Source organism: Nothoprocta perdicaria, unplaced genomic scaffold (assembly GCF_003342845.1).
Source record: "Nothoprocta perdicaria isolate Ctin4 unplaced genomic scaffold, notPer1 scaffold_121, whole genome shotgun sequence".
NCBI lineage: Eukaryota > Metazoa > Chordata > Aves > Tinamiformes > Tinamidae > Nothoprocta > Nothoprocta perdicaria.
Window position 1 is genome coordinate 2,174,893 of NW_020454328.1, and position 16,861 is coordinate 2,191,753.

Consider the following 16,861-nt stretch of genomic DNA (forward strand, 5'->3'; position numbering starts at 1 on the left):
CGGGCTGCGCGTGTCTGAGAGATGGAGGAGGGCGATGGGAAGCACGGGGGGGGGAGAAGGGGGGTCCCGGGATGCGCGGGTTGGGGGGGGGGTTGAGGGGCTTCATCCCCTCCCCCCGCTCCCGCCCCGTCGGCTGGGGGCGCCCTCCCTCCCTCCCTCCCCGCGTGACGTCACGGGGTGTGGGAGGGGGTGCGTCCTCCCCGCCCGCAGGGGGCGCCCCCGGGCCGCTCTCCGACCGCGGCAGCGCAAAATGGCGGACGGCGGCCCCGTGTGCGGCTTCGTGTTCAAGAAGCGCGGCCCGGTGGCGGGACGGGGTCGTCGCAAACGGCCGAGCAGCGACCGGGAGAGCGGTGAGGCGCGAGGCTTGCTCGGGGCGGCCGCCCAGAGGCCTGCACGTACCGGCTGCTCCCTTAAGGCCGGGCGGGTCCCGCCCGTGTCCGGCCGGCCCCGGCGGCTTCGGGCCCCGCTGACGGCCGCCTCTTGCCCGCAGAGAGCAGCGGCGAGGAGGGCAGCACGGTGGTGCGGAAGGAGCGGCGGCGCGAGGTCCCCAACCCCATGATCCAGAAGGTGAGGGAGCCGCGGCCGGGTGCCCCGCCGAGGCTGGCGGGGGGCGCCAGCCCTTGCCCGCCTCACTGCCGCCCCTGTCGCGCTCCGCAGACTCGCAGGAGCACCAAGGAGAGGCCCACGTACGCGCCGAGCAGCAGCGATGAGGACGATCCCTCCAAGGAGATTGGCATCACGTACAAGTCGACAAGGTCGGCGGTAAGGACGGGGCAGGGGTGTAATTGGGGGCCGCGCAGCGCACAGGACAGGCTGCTGTTGCGCTGATCCCCTGAACAGGGGAATTCACAGGAGACCTTCATGCCCCTTCTCCTTTCTCCATAAGCAAGTTGTTTTTGCTGCCAAGGAGGGCATCTTGCTCTCAGCACTGCTTGCTGTAACAGAAGGGTATAGRAACAGATGGGGGTTTGGGGCCTCAGGAGCTTTTGGCACAGAAGCTGGATTTATCTTTAAATTGAGACTGCTTCAAGTTGTGCTTTACTTCCTGTGCAACTGCTGAAGAAGATCTCATGAAAGCTGGGAATAGGTGCCCACCCATTCAAGGCATATGAGAGGAAAATAAACCAGATTGTTGCATTCACTAAATCTGACTATAACCCACCTGCAGCTGGGTTAAAAATCCAGTYCTGATATCCTGTATGTGGGCTGGATGGTCTTGTGATATCACGTTAGACATCGGACATCCAAGTTCAGTTTCCAGTTCATCATTGTGACCTCTGCAAAAACTAGCCTGAATATGACTGTCTTATGGAAAGGTGGGAATGTGGAAGGAATGAGAAGGTGGGAAGTGGTGGAAGGTGAAGGAGGCAGTGTCCAGTGCTTGGATACTTCTTGCTCTGTGAATGACCCTCCAAGTAGTCAGGGAGCTCTTTGTCCTTTACGAGTTTTCTCTTCACTGTTCTCACATGTACTTCTCACTTTTTAGAAACCTGTTGGCCCAGAAGACATGGGGGCCACAGCAGTATATGAGCTGGACACAGAGAAGGAGAAAGATGCCCAGGCGATCTTCGAGCGCAGCCAGAAAATCCAGGAGGTCAGTTATTATTGCTCTGCAACAGCCAATGCTCTGTGTGTGTTCTGACCATCTATCTCTTGTTAAGAGGCATTYGAGTCTCGTGTGTCTGTTGTGTAACTGCAGGGCATGAGGGGTATCTTTGGAAGAAGCAGGTGATGAGAAGGAGCCCCGGGGTTTAACAAATCCATTAGTCCAGTCAGTTTAGCTCTTGGAGCCAGCTGGATTTCAGAGGATYTGTGTTTAAGGGAGGTCTGTGACTGCAGGTGAGTTACAAGCTCCTAAGTGCCTGGAACAAGAGCTGTGCATGTTGTGGCTGGARTGAAGAGCTGAGGTGGGGAGTGAGGCTTCTGCTGTCTCTCATCTCGGGAGCACCAAAAAGTCTCAAGACATTGTTATGAGATCTTCCCCCCTGGAAATTTAAGAGGCAAAAAGTGTTTCCCATGTAARTAGGGGAAATTTCTGGCTTTACAGGTCCCTTGATGGCAGGAAAGGCAGGGCTGAGACAGGAGACGGGGACAGAGAATTGTAAGCTTACCTGTGACGTGGCTCTCCKGAGTCACTTGATCCTTAATCACCTTCCTTTCCCCTTTCTAGGAACTGAGAGGGAAGGAGGACGATAAAATTTACCGTGGTATTAACAACTACCAGAAGTATGTGAAACCCAAGGACACATCGATGGGAAATGCCTCTTCAGGAATGGTCAGGTAGGTTGGGATGAGCTTCGGAAAAGTGGGACCCACAGAAGAGCTTAGGCACCAAAGGCACCTCTCATTGGGGCTTGAACTCTGCTGTTATTACCATTTTGTTTGTGTCTAATGAGTTCGGTGTCTGGTTCTGACCAGGCCCCCAGGGGCCTTCTCCACTGCAGCTGCGCACCCGGCCTGAGCCTTCTCCCACCCTTTCAGAAAAGGACCCATTCGGGCTCCGGAGCACTTGCGGGCCACGGTGCGATGGGACTACCAGCCCGACATCTGCAAGGACTACAAGGAAACTGGGTTTTGTGGCTTTGGAGGTGAGTGGATCTTGCCTGTGGCTGACCACGTGCTCCACCAGGTGATGGAGAAAGAATGAACGTCCAGCCTGTCGTCCCATGTTTGTGGCACCAAGATGTYCAGTTACTGATTTGTGGGGACATAGGCTTGCTTGGGGATGCTGTTGCAAAGCTCTTTCATATATGGCCTTGGTATTTGTGTTGTCTTTTCTAGAGAGCCACAGTCCTACAGGCCATCCTAGAACTGAGGGGGTGGCATTTCCTGCAGCTTATTCTGCAGCAGTTTGTAGCTCTCTTCTCATGTGTAACTCCTGAAGCTGCTGCCGTGGCATATGGAGCACGACATTTGGGGCCCGAAAATGCTGGGAGGAGGGAACTGCTTGGCACTGCCCTGCAGCTGAGGTGGTTGGGAAAGCAGTTGGGTTTCACCTGGTATTGGCTAAAGCTTGGGCTGCCCTTAAATGAGGTGTGCTGTTAACAGCTAGGCAATACTCTTTCTTTGTGTTGCTCAGACAGCTGCAAATTCCTCCACGATCGCTCAGACTACAAACACGGCTGGCAGATCGAACGGGAATTGGATGAAGGCCGATATGGAGTCAATGGTATGACCCCAGCCCTCTTCTCGCCCTGAGCTAATGTTGTGGGAGGCTACGAAGACTGACTCTCTCTCATGTTCTAGAGCAAACTCGAYTTACTGGGATGCTGGGTTGGGGAGAAGGAAATGGGTCCCTTGTCRCCTCAAACTGTGTGGGCTTCTGATGAATTAATATTAGACAGAAAGGTCTCCATGTCCCACAAAGTTACGGAAATCCCTGCTGTGGGATTGTATTAGGGCCAGTAACTGCTGAGTATACTGAGCAAATGYACTGTTTTCAAGTAACCACTGACTGCCACTAGGGTGAATTCTTTGCTCTTCCCTTCTATAAGGAGTATAGCCCTCTGCTAGTGTGTGGGTCCCAGAGTGAGCTGTGAGGTACCAGGAAGTTAGGACTATCTCCTGCCTCCATACCAAGGCTGCAGCTGAGTGTTGCTTGGGAGTCCCTGCATAGTTGAGGGAAAGTAGGTGTTTTCTGTTCAGTGGGAGCCAAAGAGTTTGGCAGCAGYCAGTTTGAGGGGRAAAAAAAATCTAAAGAAAAACAGGAACGGGCTGAAGGAAATGCCTGTTTATAGCAGAAAGCAGGCAAAGCAGAGAAGAATTTTCTCTTGTGAGATGAGCAACAAGCATGATGGCTCATTAGACCTAATTATATCTCAGTCCCACACGTGCTGCTGACATCTGTGCCACCCAGATGCCAGAGCTCTGTTATTTCCAGCAGAAATTCAATCCCACTCATTTTCACTGCATGTTTAATATTTCATGTCCCATGCATTTTCAGGCCAGGCAACCTCTACTTTTGCTCCAATGTGGTTAACTTTCTCTTGTGCAGATGAGGAAAACTATGAGGTGAGCAGTGATGAGGAAGACATGCCCTTCAAATGCTTCATCTGCAGAAGTTCCTTCAAGAACCCTGTGGTCACTAAGTAAGTGGTTGCGAACTAAAGATCCTTGGTGGATTGACACTGCTCACCCAGTATCTAAGGCAAATACAGTCAATAGTTACAGGCTGGTGGGTAGAACTTGCTTGGTTTGACTTTTCTGGTAGGTGAGGTCTTGGTCTCTGATACCCATTCCTAGTCAGTCCCAGGTCACTTACACTCTTGGACATGGTGATTTGTATCTGGGGACCTGCAGTAGCACCTGTCTCTCCTTGCAGGTGTAGGCACTACTTCTGTGAGACCTGTGCCCTCCAGCACTACCGCAAATCCCAGCGCTGCTAYGTGTGTGACAAGCAAACCAATGGTGTCTTCAACCCAGCGAAAGGTAATCCTCTCCTGCAGGAGAGAAGCTTTCCAATAGGAGCATCTGGAGCAGAAACAGCACCAGCTCCTCCTCTCTGCAACCTCATGATGTTCAGCCTTGCTACAGGCAGAATAGCTTAAACCATGCACTGACGGATTTGGGTAATGTGAAAGATGTGTTTGTGCTTGCTCAGATGGAGGGTTCTGGGAGAATCACTTTTATGAGGGTAGAGGCACATACCACTAGAGTGAAGGCAGTAGGTTCTTGCATACTCCACGTGGCAAGTCAGTAAAGCACTGACAGACTGACTGCAGTAACTGGGTCTGGGCTCACTGAGTGGTAGCTCCTAGTGGAGCCTTTTGGCAGCTACCAAAAGTTACTTGYTTTGGTTTTGGAAGAGATTTACTGATGCTGAAGAGCTTGCTTTGCTTGTGGAATGTCCCTCTCTACCTCGAGTTTCATGCCTGCTCTTCCTGTTTTTCAGAGCTTATGGCAAAACTGGAGAAACACAAGGCAGAGGAGGAGTCAGATCATTCAGACCACACAGATAATCCATAACAGCAAAGCACCGTTTTGTATCTATATGAATAAAGTTTAATGGGGGGGGGGAAAAAAAAAAGTACGTACTGCTTGCAGCAGTTGCCTTGGGCTTAGCAGCCCTAGTCAGTGCTTGTTTGTAYAGACAGCAGCTCCTAAGACCGTCCTGCCTGAAACTTGACCCTTTGCTTGCTGCTCCACGCAGGCACGAGACTGAACGGGTGAGTCAGACTTCGAGTCGTGTCTGAGTACAGCCGTGCTGCCATGGGGACCCAAGCAGTTTTCTGCATGAGTGTACGTGGAGTAGTGAAGACTTGTTTCAGTTAGTCCCTTCACAGCTTTTTTTTTCCCCTGCCCCTTGACCAAGGTGCTGCCCTTCACTCCTGGCTTTGGACTTTCCCTGCTCGTTTCCAGCTGTTAGCTATGGAAGCATAAAGCTGCCTTTAGTAAATGGTGTCATTTCTGGCCTGTAACTTAAACACATCATATTTAAGCCTGCCATGAGCTACAAGCATGGGAATGGAAGAAAAAACATGAGCTTGCATGAAGTTCTTTCTTCAACATCAAAATACTCCTTAGAGTACCCTGTACTTCCGCAGCTATTTTATACAGCTTAAACAAGTGTATTTCCTCCTTTCTATTTTTTACCTACATCATTGTTTATAAGAGGATTCAGGAGTGAAGTCCAGTAGGTTTTCAGTGGATCATACTACTCTGGTGTCCTCCTTCCCATGTGAGGACCCCTCTCCCCCTGTCACCAGCTCAACCCTGACTTGCCTCTTGAGAGCAGTGCTGTGATTCAGTGAAAGTCTTTGCTTTCAGGGATCAGGGAGCCAGTTCCTGTCCAAGCTTGTGGGAAAATGAGATGTAGATTTTGATGGGATGCAAACTTTAATAATTTACAGCCTTTAAAAAGGAGTTAGGAAATAAAGATGTATTTGCTATAATTAAATCAGGAGTGATTAAAGCAAAAGCCCAGAGAAATGCCAAGTAAGGCAGAGAAAATGGACTTAGGGAAAACTGTGGGCAACGCTATATAAAACCAGTTACCTTTGTTATATTCATTGTATTCTGAGGTCATGTAGCCTTGCCAGCTGAGGTGCAAGGAGCAGCCTTTTAATCAGAAGAGAGTAAGCTTGCCTAACTTGCTTTAACATCTGTATTATTACTGTCATCTACTCCATCAGTGTGTAGGAATAGCAGACTTTAAAAAAAAAAACTTCAGAAATATTTTATTCGGTTTGGCAAAAAACTAGAGTAACAAACTTTATCTGGGTTCAAGTACAGTTTATAAACACAAGAAGGACCTGTTGCCAGCACCGCTACTCCCTTCAACCCCACATACAGGACTGGATTCTCAGTGCTTCCTGAAAGAGTAGAAAGATCTCCAGCACCCATGGTCCTTGGAAAGGGCAAACTAAAAAAACCTTGAACAAACCTCCAAAAGCAGACTCTGGAATGAGGGAGAGCTGCTGCAGCAGCAGGGCAGAGTCACACAAACATGAATCAAGGGAAACCCAGTGAGAGGCAAGCAGAGGACTTGCAGTCTGCCCTTCGGTCAGGAAAGGTGAAACAGCAAGACTTAGGAAAAAAAAAACTGCACAGAATGTCCAAAAAGCAGTTGATAGAAGAGGATTTAGTGTAAAAGTCAGCCTCCTTTTCATCTCTGCCAAGGTAGGTCACTGAGAACAAGCTGGTATGAGTGTTTTGGTGCTGTGAAATGAGCCCAGCTAGCAGGATGCTGAACTAGACAGGAGCTGTGGGTGAGGAAAAGCTGGTGCATTGCACAGAATTATTCCCTTTGGCGAGGAGGAGAGGCTGGAATGCCCTGTCTCACCTGGATTTCAGTGTGTTCAGCCTCAAGGATGAAGAGTCACCAAAAGCTTTCTAGAACTGAAAGGGAAGAATCCAGTGCTCCAGAGGAATGTCCAATGCAGTGAACGTGCCCACTACAGAACTGGGTATTCTTCAACCTCCCATCCCAAAGTCTTGATGACATTTCACAATATATTCCCCTCCCCAACCTCAGCCACTTCCCTGGGACAACACCGGTATACTCTGACTAGCTCTAGGAGAATGCCCAAAAGTAACAGCTGCCTCTCTCCCCTTGTTATCTCTAAGGCACCCTTGAAAAAGACCAAAAAGAGGGTAGGGACATGCAGCCTTCAACAGTGATACTAGGAAGCCAGTGACTTTTTGAAACACATGAATAACGAAGACTATTCATGTCTTCCTATTAGCCTTGCAAGACAAGCASACTTGCTCAACCCCTTCTAGTGATCTCATAGTGCTCAGATGCAGAAAGTGGGGCTTTGGGCACTGCACCAACTGAAATACTGGAATTCCTTGGAGTTGAGCTGTTTCCAGCTTGGGTCTGTTCCAATTGTTTCCAGGCTACTTCCCAAGTAAACAGACAGTTGAAGTTTCTTCCCAAGGACTTGTAAACTCTTCTATATGTAACATTCATCATCTTGTTTGATTGGGACCAATAAATTACAATGTCCAAAAAGCTCATCCAGAAGCAGGTATATTCCACATTTTTCTTTCTAGAATTCCCAGTCATCCACATCCAGCTGCTCCAGGTTTGATACCAACCCAAAAATGCCACTTGGATCCTGGGGCCGCGTTCCTTCAAAGTTAGTGATGGGCGTGACAGGGCGCAGAAGTTCAGGGAGTGCTTCAGAAGCCCGACGCTTGATCTGCAGAGAAAGGAGAGAACTCAACTGCTTTTTGCATCATGTAACAAGAARTTGCTTGGCAAGCAGTCATGCCAGTAGCACTCATCTGCCATGGCCCTAATGGTCCTTCACCAAGGAAGACAAGYTGCAGTGCCCCAGGGCACGGAGCTGCTGCAACAGCTGTGACACTGCCTAGCACTCCTAAGCCCATTTGGTCTTCAAGTCTCTCCCAACCCTTGTAGAAAAAAAGGGGTATGGAAAAAAAATAACACATTATTTCTCAGGCTGTGGTAAATTGGGGAAAAAGCTTTGAGCATAGAAACATGCCAGGTTTGTACAGGGTATTGTCTGGCCTGCCAGYCATGTCAGAAGCACCACAAACTGCTGAAGTCTTGCAGTGGGGGGAGATCACCCTTACCCTCAGCTRAGAACAAGCCAAACAAGTAGTTTTAGGGGCTGCAGAGCCACTGCCTCTTCTCGAGTCAAGGCTGGGCCTGAGAGCGGACATATCACCTTAGTTTGGWCTCAGCGAAGAATTAGGCTATGATAGCTCAGCTCAGGTTTCAATAATTGGTAGCTAGGAGGCTTCTGCATGAGCAACAGGCAGATTTACTTTCTCTGTTCAAATTAGGAAGAGAGGTACTGAGAACAGCACCTTCACCACCCAAGAGAACGCCAGGATCACCACACTGGACTATAATGAGTCACCAAATGCCCWTCAATTATTTAAAAACTTGGTGCTTTCACATCACAGAAGAGTCAGCAACTCAACAGCTACATCCTCCGCTTAAGGTTCAATAACAGCAAGACAACAACTATAGAAAAGCAACTGTTCCTTACTTACAGATTCTATGAACTTCTTACCTGCTTGAAAAAGGGATGATTAAGCAGAGCGCCTGCACTTGGCCTGGAAAAGGGAATTAGAAGAATAAAGTACACACACAAGAAAAGGAGACAGCTAACTTGTACTTTCAAGATGCCCAAGGTGCAGTTCTGCAAGCATTTCCCCACAACAGCTTCGTCCTCCCCATCGTCTACCTCRCACCAGACTCTAGTACTCAGGCCCTCTGAGCCGATTTAACTTGCTAACCCAGCACAAAACTCTTTGTGGTCTCATAACTCATGGGGTGTCTCATGTGTAGCAGAACCAGTGAGAGGCAGGGCAGGAACTGGGCCCCTCAGCAGTGACCTGTCAGACTGGCTCGCTCACTCAGCCTCATGCTTAGTTTTGTGCTGCATTCTGCATTTTGGAATGAAAACTACTAAACCAATGTTCAAAAACAGCAGTGGAAAAAAATCTTGCCTCTGTTCAGTCTGAACTACAGAATATCTCTCTTTCATAGTCAGGAACGTTGTTGCCTCCATTGCATTTGTGTGGTATTTTACAGAAACTGAAATTCTTTAGACTCTAATATGGAAAATTCCTCAAAGTGTTAACACTGCTTGTGGTTTACAGTAATACCTGGCCTGCCTTTCTCAGTGTATGGAAGCCCAGCCTCACACTATGCTTTTGGAGGCATGTTGGAGGGGAAACAAACACAACCTTCAAACAAACATTGCTGGGAACAGTGGCTCTAGAAAGGCACTTGCGGCAGGTCTGTAAAGAGCAGCTTCAGCCTGACTTTACCTGAAATCTGGATTCCTCTGCAGACACTGCTCTACAAAGTTATGGAAGTAAGTCGAGAAGGTCCGAAGGTAAGGATGCAGCGTTGACTCTCCGTTGGCTGCTCTCACATTGCTAATTGCCGTGGTCTCACCCATCCCGTAGTTAGCACTTGATCGGGAGGTTTTCATAGTCAGCTCATCAGCAGGAATTGTTGTGGTATCAAGCAGGCATGGAACAGTTCCATTCAGCTTTTCCAAAAGCATCTGGAGGAGAAGCGACATAGCAACATCAGACCCACGCAGACTAGATGTTGAGGGATACAAACTGGTACCAAAATCACAGAACATAGGGCTGGATGGGACATGAAGACATCATATAGCTCACTCCAGGCTGGATCAACTATTTCCATCATCCAAAAGACATTCACCTGATATGTTCTGWAGAACTTTGGAAAAAGCGTTCTCCAATATATCCCACTGGTTAATCCACTCTGCAGTTAACCCAAGCTAAAGGTCTCCACAGCAAGCCTCAGCTGGGGCCTGCAAGCACTGCACTGCTGGCCGAACACCAGAGTGGGGACGCTAAGAGAAATCGAAGTCTCTGCCTTTCTTATTTAAAGTAATTAATGTTAAGATTTCTCAGGGGGTTTCAAGTATCCTCAGCATTTAAACATTACCATTTTGACATGAAAGACAGGATACGGAAGTACAGCAGTTCTATGGAAAAAGCAATGGAAAGCAAATTTGGGCACACAGAGCACTCGCTTGTCTTCACATTCCAGTGCAGCAAGGCAGTTACACAAGCCAGCATAGAAGAGAGCAAGAAGCCTTAACCTGAGTCGAAGGCATGTCTTTAAACGGTACGTGTCCATTTGCCAGTTCACAGGCTGTTATCCCTACGCTGTAAATGTCAGATTTTGCATCATAACCCTGGAGATTCTGGAAAGAGAAGAATGAAATGGATTAGCCTTGTGGATTTGCACTTGATGGAAGGCAGGCAATGCCTATGATATGATACGCAAAAGAGCAAACCTAAGTGATTAGAGCAGAGAGTTGTACAGACCTGCTGCAAGACTTCAGGACTCAGCCAAGGTAGGACTTTGATGCTGTATTTGGGAAAGTCATGAACAACTTTGAGCCGCTGGCCATGGTTGATCATACTTAGATTGCTTCGCAGTCCAGAGAGGTACACCTTCCCATCCACAGAGATCAGGATATGGCTGGCTTTCACACTCCTCAAGGAAAAATAAAAATGATCAGGTTCTCTTCCTTCAAAAGAGTTACATTCCTCCGTGTGCCAGGGAAGCTGTTAGTTCAAAAGAACACTGCAAGGGATTTAAGGCAGACATAAGTAAGGTGAAATTCTTTTCCAATACACATAGCAGCAGTAGTGACCACTAGTAACCTCAAATACCCAGCATGTGAAACTTGCTTTCACTATAGGAGGACATATAAGGAGAGGAAAAAAAAATATGTTCAGGGCATGGAGACAGTGATTTAGGAGGAAAAAAACTAAGGGAAACATGACAGACTACTGGATAGGTCAGTACACAGGACAATATGTAACCAGCTGACAGGACACTGAGATTTCTAATTGGACCCTGAATGCTGTACAAAACGACTACTACAAACTCTACAGGACTCAATTCACCCACGGGGCATTTTCTCAAGTGCTTCTGTGGCAAGGTGAAGTGTAGGACTGAAGGTTTGGCCCAGGACCTTCAGCAGTGATGGCAAATTGCCCTGTCTGTCTCAATTCAGAGCACATGAGCTGCAGGTGTTTTTCTTTCAAATAGATATTGGTCTTCAGAATTCACAGATAAATTTGTTTCACAACCTTTAATAAGATCAGTAATGTCATTTCCCATCAGTTTCAGTCTGCTTGCTTGTTCTTTTTTACCTATGTACATAGCCCATATGGTGAATGTAGTCAAGTGCTTTCAACACGCCTTGAAGGATATACGCAATGGCCAGTTCATTCATCCCATCCATAAAGTGGGTACAGATTAAGTCTTTTGCAGAACCTAAAAAGAAACAAAACACTTGTTCACTAGGCAGAAAAAAAAAARSMWWWTTTKACCTCTTACACAGAATGAATTTGACAGGATGTGCTGCTCAGACAAAGATATTTTCCCTCTCCACCTACCATAGGCCATGAAAGATGTCACTACCCATAGCTCGTTGTCAGCTATGAAAGTTGCTTTGTATGGCACAATATTAGGGTGGTTGAAGAGTTTGGAAACATGAAGCTCTCCCTGAAAGAAAGAAAAAAAAAAAAAAAAAAAAGAAYCASTTTTGTAAGTGCAGAAGTACAGATGTGGTACGAATGAGCACTGCTCTGCTGTCTATCCTCTCCTATACTTGCATTGTGGTATTAGTGGATCAGTGTTACCTGCAAGAACGTGACCATTTCATTGGTACAGGCTTCCAGGTTAACTCTTCTGACTGTGACATATTCCCCCGTGGGTTTATATCTCGCCAGATTCACAATCATCAAGTCTTCAAAGCCTCTGCCTGAAAGAAAAGGTATTAAAGCATCAGCAGTATTTCTTTATCTTAAAGTGATTTCAGAGCCAAAGAGAAAGAGGCATCTAATGAAAGTAATCYATCAGTTAAGAAAAGGTCAATGAAGTCGCAGAAATTATCTTCTCTGAAAAGCAGATTTCTGCTTCTCTGTCTCACTGGAAACATTACCTATGATAGTGAGTAACTCATAGCAGCTGCTGTCTGGTAGAAAGTTGCTCATGGTGTCCCTTTTAAGGGAAGGGGCTATCGACTCGGTGCTCGCCTCATTTGTCTAGGGAAGAAAAAAGAAAATAGGTCAAGAAACAAAAGATCGCACGCTAGAAAAATCACCTGCTCCATATGTTGCCATACACACTCAAAATACTAACACAGTATTGAATTTGAGAGAGAACTTCTCTGCTGTTAAAATGGTTTTAAATGATTAAATATCAACTGAAGTCCAGGAGATGCCTCAGTTCAGAAGATCCAGACATCTGTGTTTTAAACATGTCACTGTAACATGTCGGTTAGCACTACAGTTTCCAGAGTTTCTTTAGGAATATTTGGACAAATCCGATTACCATTCTGCAGGAGAGCGTAAGCGCTGCTCTATCATTTTTCTAGCATTATTTGCAAGCTTCTGTGTCACCATCCTCTTGCCTGAGCAATAGCCATCAAATGGAAGATTATTTATAGCACTTTTTCTGCACTTTGGCAGTCAACGTTCCTTTCCAATGCTGCGGCTTCTGTTTTTCAGCTGCTCATCTGTGGTTAGACCAACACAGCTGAAGTTGCTTTGCTGCATGGTAGAAGTGATGGACCAACTGAGCCCAAGATCACATGCATATGGAGAGAGAAGCTCTAAATGAAAAGCAAAGCGTTAATGCTTATAAAAATCAAAAAAAGCAAAAGACACCGCAACATGTAAGGCAGCGGCACTCCCAACTCCATCAGCTCCTCTTCACTCTATGTGACATAAAGCTATGTGCTTTATTTATGGCTTTATTTATGTGTATGTAAGTCTTCCCCACAGGGGTTTGCAGAAGACAGTGTTTGCTGTTCTTCCAACGCACCTTGTAGCTCCCTCAACTTCCTATAGTTACAAGGAATGCATCCTAGTGAGGATCCAAATGCATTTGGTGACTAAGATGAGCTTTAGTTATTTCAGCTTGCCAGCACATTAATTCCTACTGACATTTGGAACCCCAGCTCATTTTTTTCCACTTCATTCCTCATCAACTGTAAATGCCCTTTGCCAGACCTTTTCTCATGATAAATGAACCAGAAAAAATTCTTACACATTTTCCTACAGTGACAATAAATCCGTAGATACTTCGATGGAAACAACACAGTGACAGCTGAAAAACAAAGCACGGCTCTAATGTTTACCCTAGGCTACTGAGACCAGAACAAACAAGAATTCACCATAAATTACTTTCTTGGAAAACTGAGACTGAACCAAAGGCTTTCAACTACCCTTAAAAATACCTTGGGAGTAAGCTAATTGTCCAGATTCTTACGTTGCAGCTTTTCAGCTGACTTGGGGCAACATACCCTTTACTTCTTTCTGCCTGTGTCAAACAAATGTATTTTTTGGTKATGGGAAAAGGCAAAACTGAGTTTTGTGACACTGCTATGGTATTATTTTAGATCAAACAATTCCAGCTCAGCAGCTCCACCAAGCCTTTTTCCAGAACAGCTAATCCCTGAGATAGCAGCAGTCTCAAATCCTTTATTCCAGTCATATTAGTACTGCTTTTGCTCATCTAAGAACAGGTAGGAACTTTCTACTCGCATTCTCAGACTTCTCTTAAAGACACCCGTCAATTCTCCCTTCAGCTTCATCATTCATTACATTTTTCAGCAGTTTCTCGCAGTCCTGTCAACAGCAAGATTGACAGGAGAGCCACACAGGCAGATGGAAACCTCTGAAGCAGAAAGGCACCACCAAGGAAATGGAAACAGAAGGCTCTGGTAAGCAGCATTATGGAGCAATGACAGCTGGTGAAACACTGAGCAGTATGTAAGTGATTATGTGCTTTAATAAAAGTCTACTCCAAATTTAGCRTAAGCCAATAAAACAGATGCAAAAAAAAAAAAAAATTAATCTTATTATGGTGTAGACTGCTTCAACAGCAAGAGAAAAATACAGTTAGTTCCCTTCTTCAAAGTCTCCTAATATATCACTCACCTCTCTTCATGTTAGCAACTACCAGTAACTAAGAGTTAACAGAAAAAAAGGAGCTCTACCAGAAATTTATCAACATTCTACAAGAGTTTAAACAAAGGTTAAATTGAAATGTCACTTATGAAATACTGCAAAGAAAGCTCCTCAACAGTTTCACCCAGGATATCTTTTGGTGTATGGTCAAGAGCAAAGACAGCCACAAAATGAAGTCACACRTGACTAGTTTTATGACATGACATTCATTAATATTTAGCTTTCGGGCTTGTTCATCAGATTTTAATTGGAAATCATTTTAAGGAAATTAATCTTTGAAGGATAAGTGCTCTTTAAAATGCCATAAGAAAATCAGTTATGTGATGCCAGCGAGGAAGTGCATTTGCCAAATGAATTAGGAGGAATGTTGCTTTTGTTCTACTACCTTCCCCTCTACCTCCTCATTTCTTCAAACACTTTCAGTACAAGCAGCAAAAATTTCTTTTCCCCATAAAATTATTGAACTTTTCCTACAAGGACCGTGGAAAAAAAAACCCTAAGCTTCTGTATAGATGCAAGAATAGAGCCTTCAATACTGCTGTAAAGATCTCCAAAACCTCAAGTGAATACATGAACAAAATAGCTGCTGCTCTCAATTTGTTCCCAGTGCAATCAATATATGCACAAAGCTGAGCAGTTTAACAGAAAGTGTTAATTTAGTGGACTTTATGCAAAACAAAACAATGTCAATCTTTTAGCATAGTTTGTGCCATTGAATTATAGATGCTGGCACAACATCAATTATAGGCAGCTTGAGCTGAAACCATTATAATCAAATGCTTTTTTTAACTCCAGTTTGTAATAATTAAAGCAGTGCAATACTTGCATACCAAAGAGCTTCCGTATGATKTGGGGAGGCAGGAAATCATTTAGATAGATATATTCTGCCAGAAGTTGCTATTTTATAAACATAGTACATTGTGAAACAACTAATGTGTAAATAGGACCTGCAGAATATGAAACATCAGAGGTAAAAGTCCTCAGCTGCCCCATTTTGTCCGCRTGTTTCTCAACAGATTTTCTATGTTCACAGGATCTTTTCATCATTAAGAAGCAGAACTCTCTAAGCATACACAGAGCTGGCTCTGAGGACAACCAGACTAGAGGTAAAGCCAAGTTAAAACTGGAAATGATTTGATTAAATTTAAGTCTTTAACTTGTCACAAGTAGTTTGAAAGCCACACACCAAAATCTCCATTCCAGGGTGAAACCTATTTCCACACTTGTAGAGCTAAATATATAGATGAAATATAGAACTAAGGTAAAAAGAAAAATCAAACTTCCACAAGGAATAATCTCCATGCAATGAACCACAGCACCACAACCTGCAAAAGTCACTTACTTTTCTCCGAGAGTCACCCGGAGGCTGCTCTGGAGTAAAGAAATTAATTGTTCACCATGTTGTGTTTAACAGATATCCATATACACCCAAATATAATTGGCACATACTGATGAAAATCAAAATGATAACCTCACAAAACACATTTTGATACCAAATATATATTATTGGACAAAGACATAAAATTTACAGTTAAGGTTGCAACCCTAAAAATTTGTTATAGTACCAGTTATGGGAATTAGATTCAAATAGTTCTACTTTGTATATATTCTTCAAAATAAATATAAACTGAGAATTGTTTATTATCTAAGTCCATTTAAAGTTTTCTAGCTAGTTATCTTAAACCTGAAAGAAACTATTTAAGGCTTATAAATTAGTAAAAGTTTTGTCCACTTCATYTAGAATCTCAAAAACTCAGCACTGGCTTCCCTTACTACTGAACAAGGGCTGCATTCAAGTGGACAATTTTTTTAGTTATAGATAAAGCAGAATAGAAATAAATTTGTTCTCTTGTTATTATTCACAGTTTCCAATCTGTTTTTGCTTGTGAAATAGCTACTAACCTGTTTAGAACTCAAGCTTTTTTTTTTTTTTTGCATAGGAGAAAAGAGGTTATAACAGAAATATAAAACACTGTGTCGGAAATTAGTACTAGCATTGACTTGATTTCCCAGTAACTTCCTGTATCTTGGCCATTTTCATATTAACTTTACTTACTCGGCAAGTTTGAAGCCTTATGCTACAACTGGATTTGTACTTCTCTTTCCCATTTAAGATATATATTTATACCACAACAACAGAACTTAAGGCCAAGATATGAGATTTCTATCGATAGCACATAATGAGAGAAAAACTTACCTCCAAACAGTTCAAATTCTCTTAAGCCCTCAACAATGAACTTTTCAGACACCCACCGCTAAAAGAAAGAAAAATCCACCCAGAATTAATTATTTCTTTAAGAGACAAGCTGATATTCAATTATTTTCCCACCTTTCCCCCCMCACACAACCAGAACAGACTTGCTGTTACTGTTTAAACGCTGGCGCTGCGGTCGGAAGGGCAGTAGCTGCGACATGGGAGGCGAGTCCTTCCCCTGGCCCGCACAGGGGAGCATTTAGCTGCGTAAGGGGACTGCAAACGACCGTAAGGCAGGTTCGCATCGATCAAGCAAACCCCTATGCGTGCGTGTACGGCGTGAGGCTTCCYATAGCGCCCGAGGCACACGAGAGGTAGGAAAAAGAACCCTCAACTATTGATAATGGAGATGAGGCACATTAAGCATGCGGTTCTTTGCGGTTCGCTGGCGAAACGCGAGATTTAAACCCTCCCTATTTACATTAGCGCCACGGCGGCCGCGCTTTCCCGTAAGATGCCGAATCCCCGCGGGGCGAGCGCCTCTCCGGGCGGCCATGCCCGCAGCCGGGTCCCGCTGCCCGGGGAGGCCGCGCCGGGCCCGCGCCCTTAGGCTACTTACGAGGAAAGACATGGGCGCCGGCTCGGTGGCACGGCGCGGGCCCGCGGCCGGCGCCTCGCGGCCACGCGGGGACCCGCAGCGCGGCGGCCGCCTCG

At 45.5% G+C, this 16,861-nt stretch overlaps 2 protein-coding genes across 3 annotated transcripts; one reads left to right on the forward strand and one right to left on the reverse strand.

Annotated features, from left to right (window-relative positions):
- The first annotated feature begins 250 nt into the window (after positions 1-250).
- On the forward strand, positions 251-6,996 carry RNF113A (ring finger protein 113A). The gene is made up of 10 exons (XM_026054413.1): positions 251-350; positions 416-567; positions 658-762; positions 1,487-1,594; positions 2,171-2,280; positions 2,482-2,588; positions 3,080-3,169; positions 3,995-4,088; positions 4,322-4,428; positions 4,892-6,996. Exons 1-10 carry the CDS (start codon positions 251-253, stop codon positions 4,963-4,965), a joined length of 1,047 nt encoding a protein of 348 aa, XP_025910198.1. The 3' UTR covers positions 4,966-6,996.
- A 285-nt stretch (positions 6,997-7,281) lies between these two features.
- Positions 7,282-16,824, reverse strand: STRADA (STE20-related kinase adaptor alpha). 2 transcript variants are annotated; one of them, XM_026054516.1, is made up of 12 exons: positions 16,767-16,824; positions 16,151-16,208; positions 15,296-15,324; positions 11,922-12,024; positions 11,620-11,741; positions 11,374-11,482; positions 11,128-11,251; positions 10,291-10,462; positions 10,062-10,166; positions 9,250-9,491; positions 8,487-8,529; positions 7,282-7,643 (listed from the first exon to the last, which is right to left on the reverse strand). In XM_026054516.1, the coding sequence occupies exons 1-12, from the start codon at positions 16,776-16,778 to the stop codon at positions 7,491-7,493; spliced, it is 1,272 nt and encodes a 423-aa protein (XP_025910301.1). In that variant the 5' UTR covers positions 16,779-16,824; the 3' UTR covers positions 7,282-7,490. The 2 variants fall into 2 exon arrangements, with proteins under 2 accessions (XP_025910301.1, XP_025910302.1); XM_026054517.1 differs by lacking the exons at positions 15,296-15,324; positions 16,767-16,824.
- Positions 16,825-16,861: the final 37 nt, after the last annotated feature.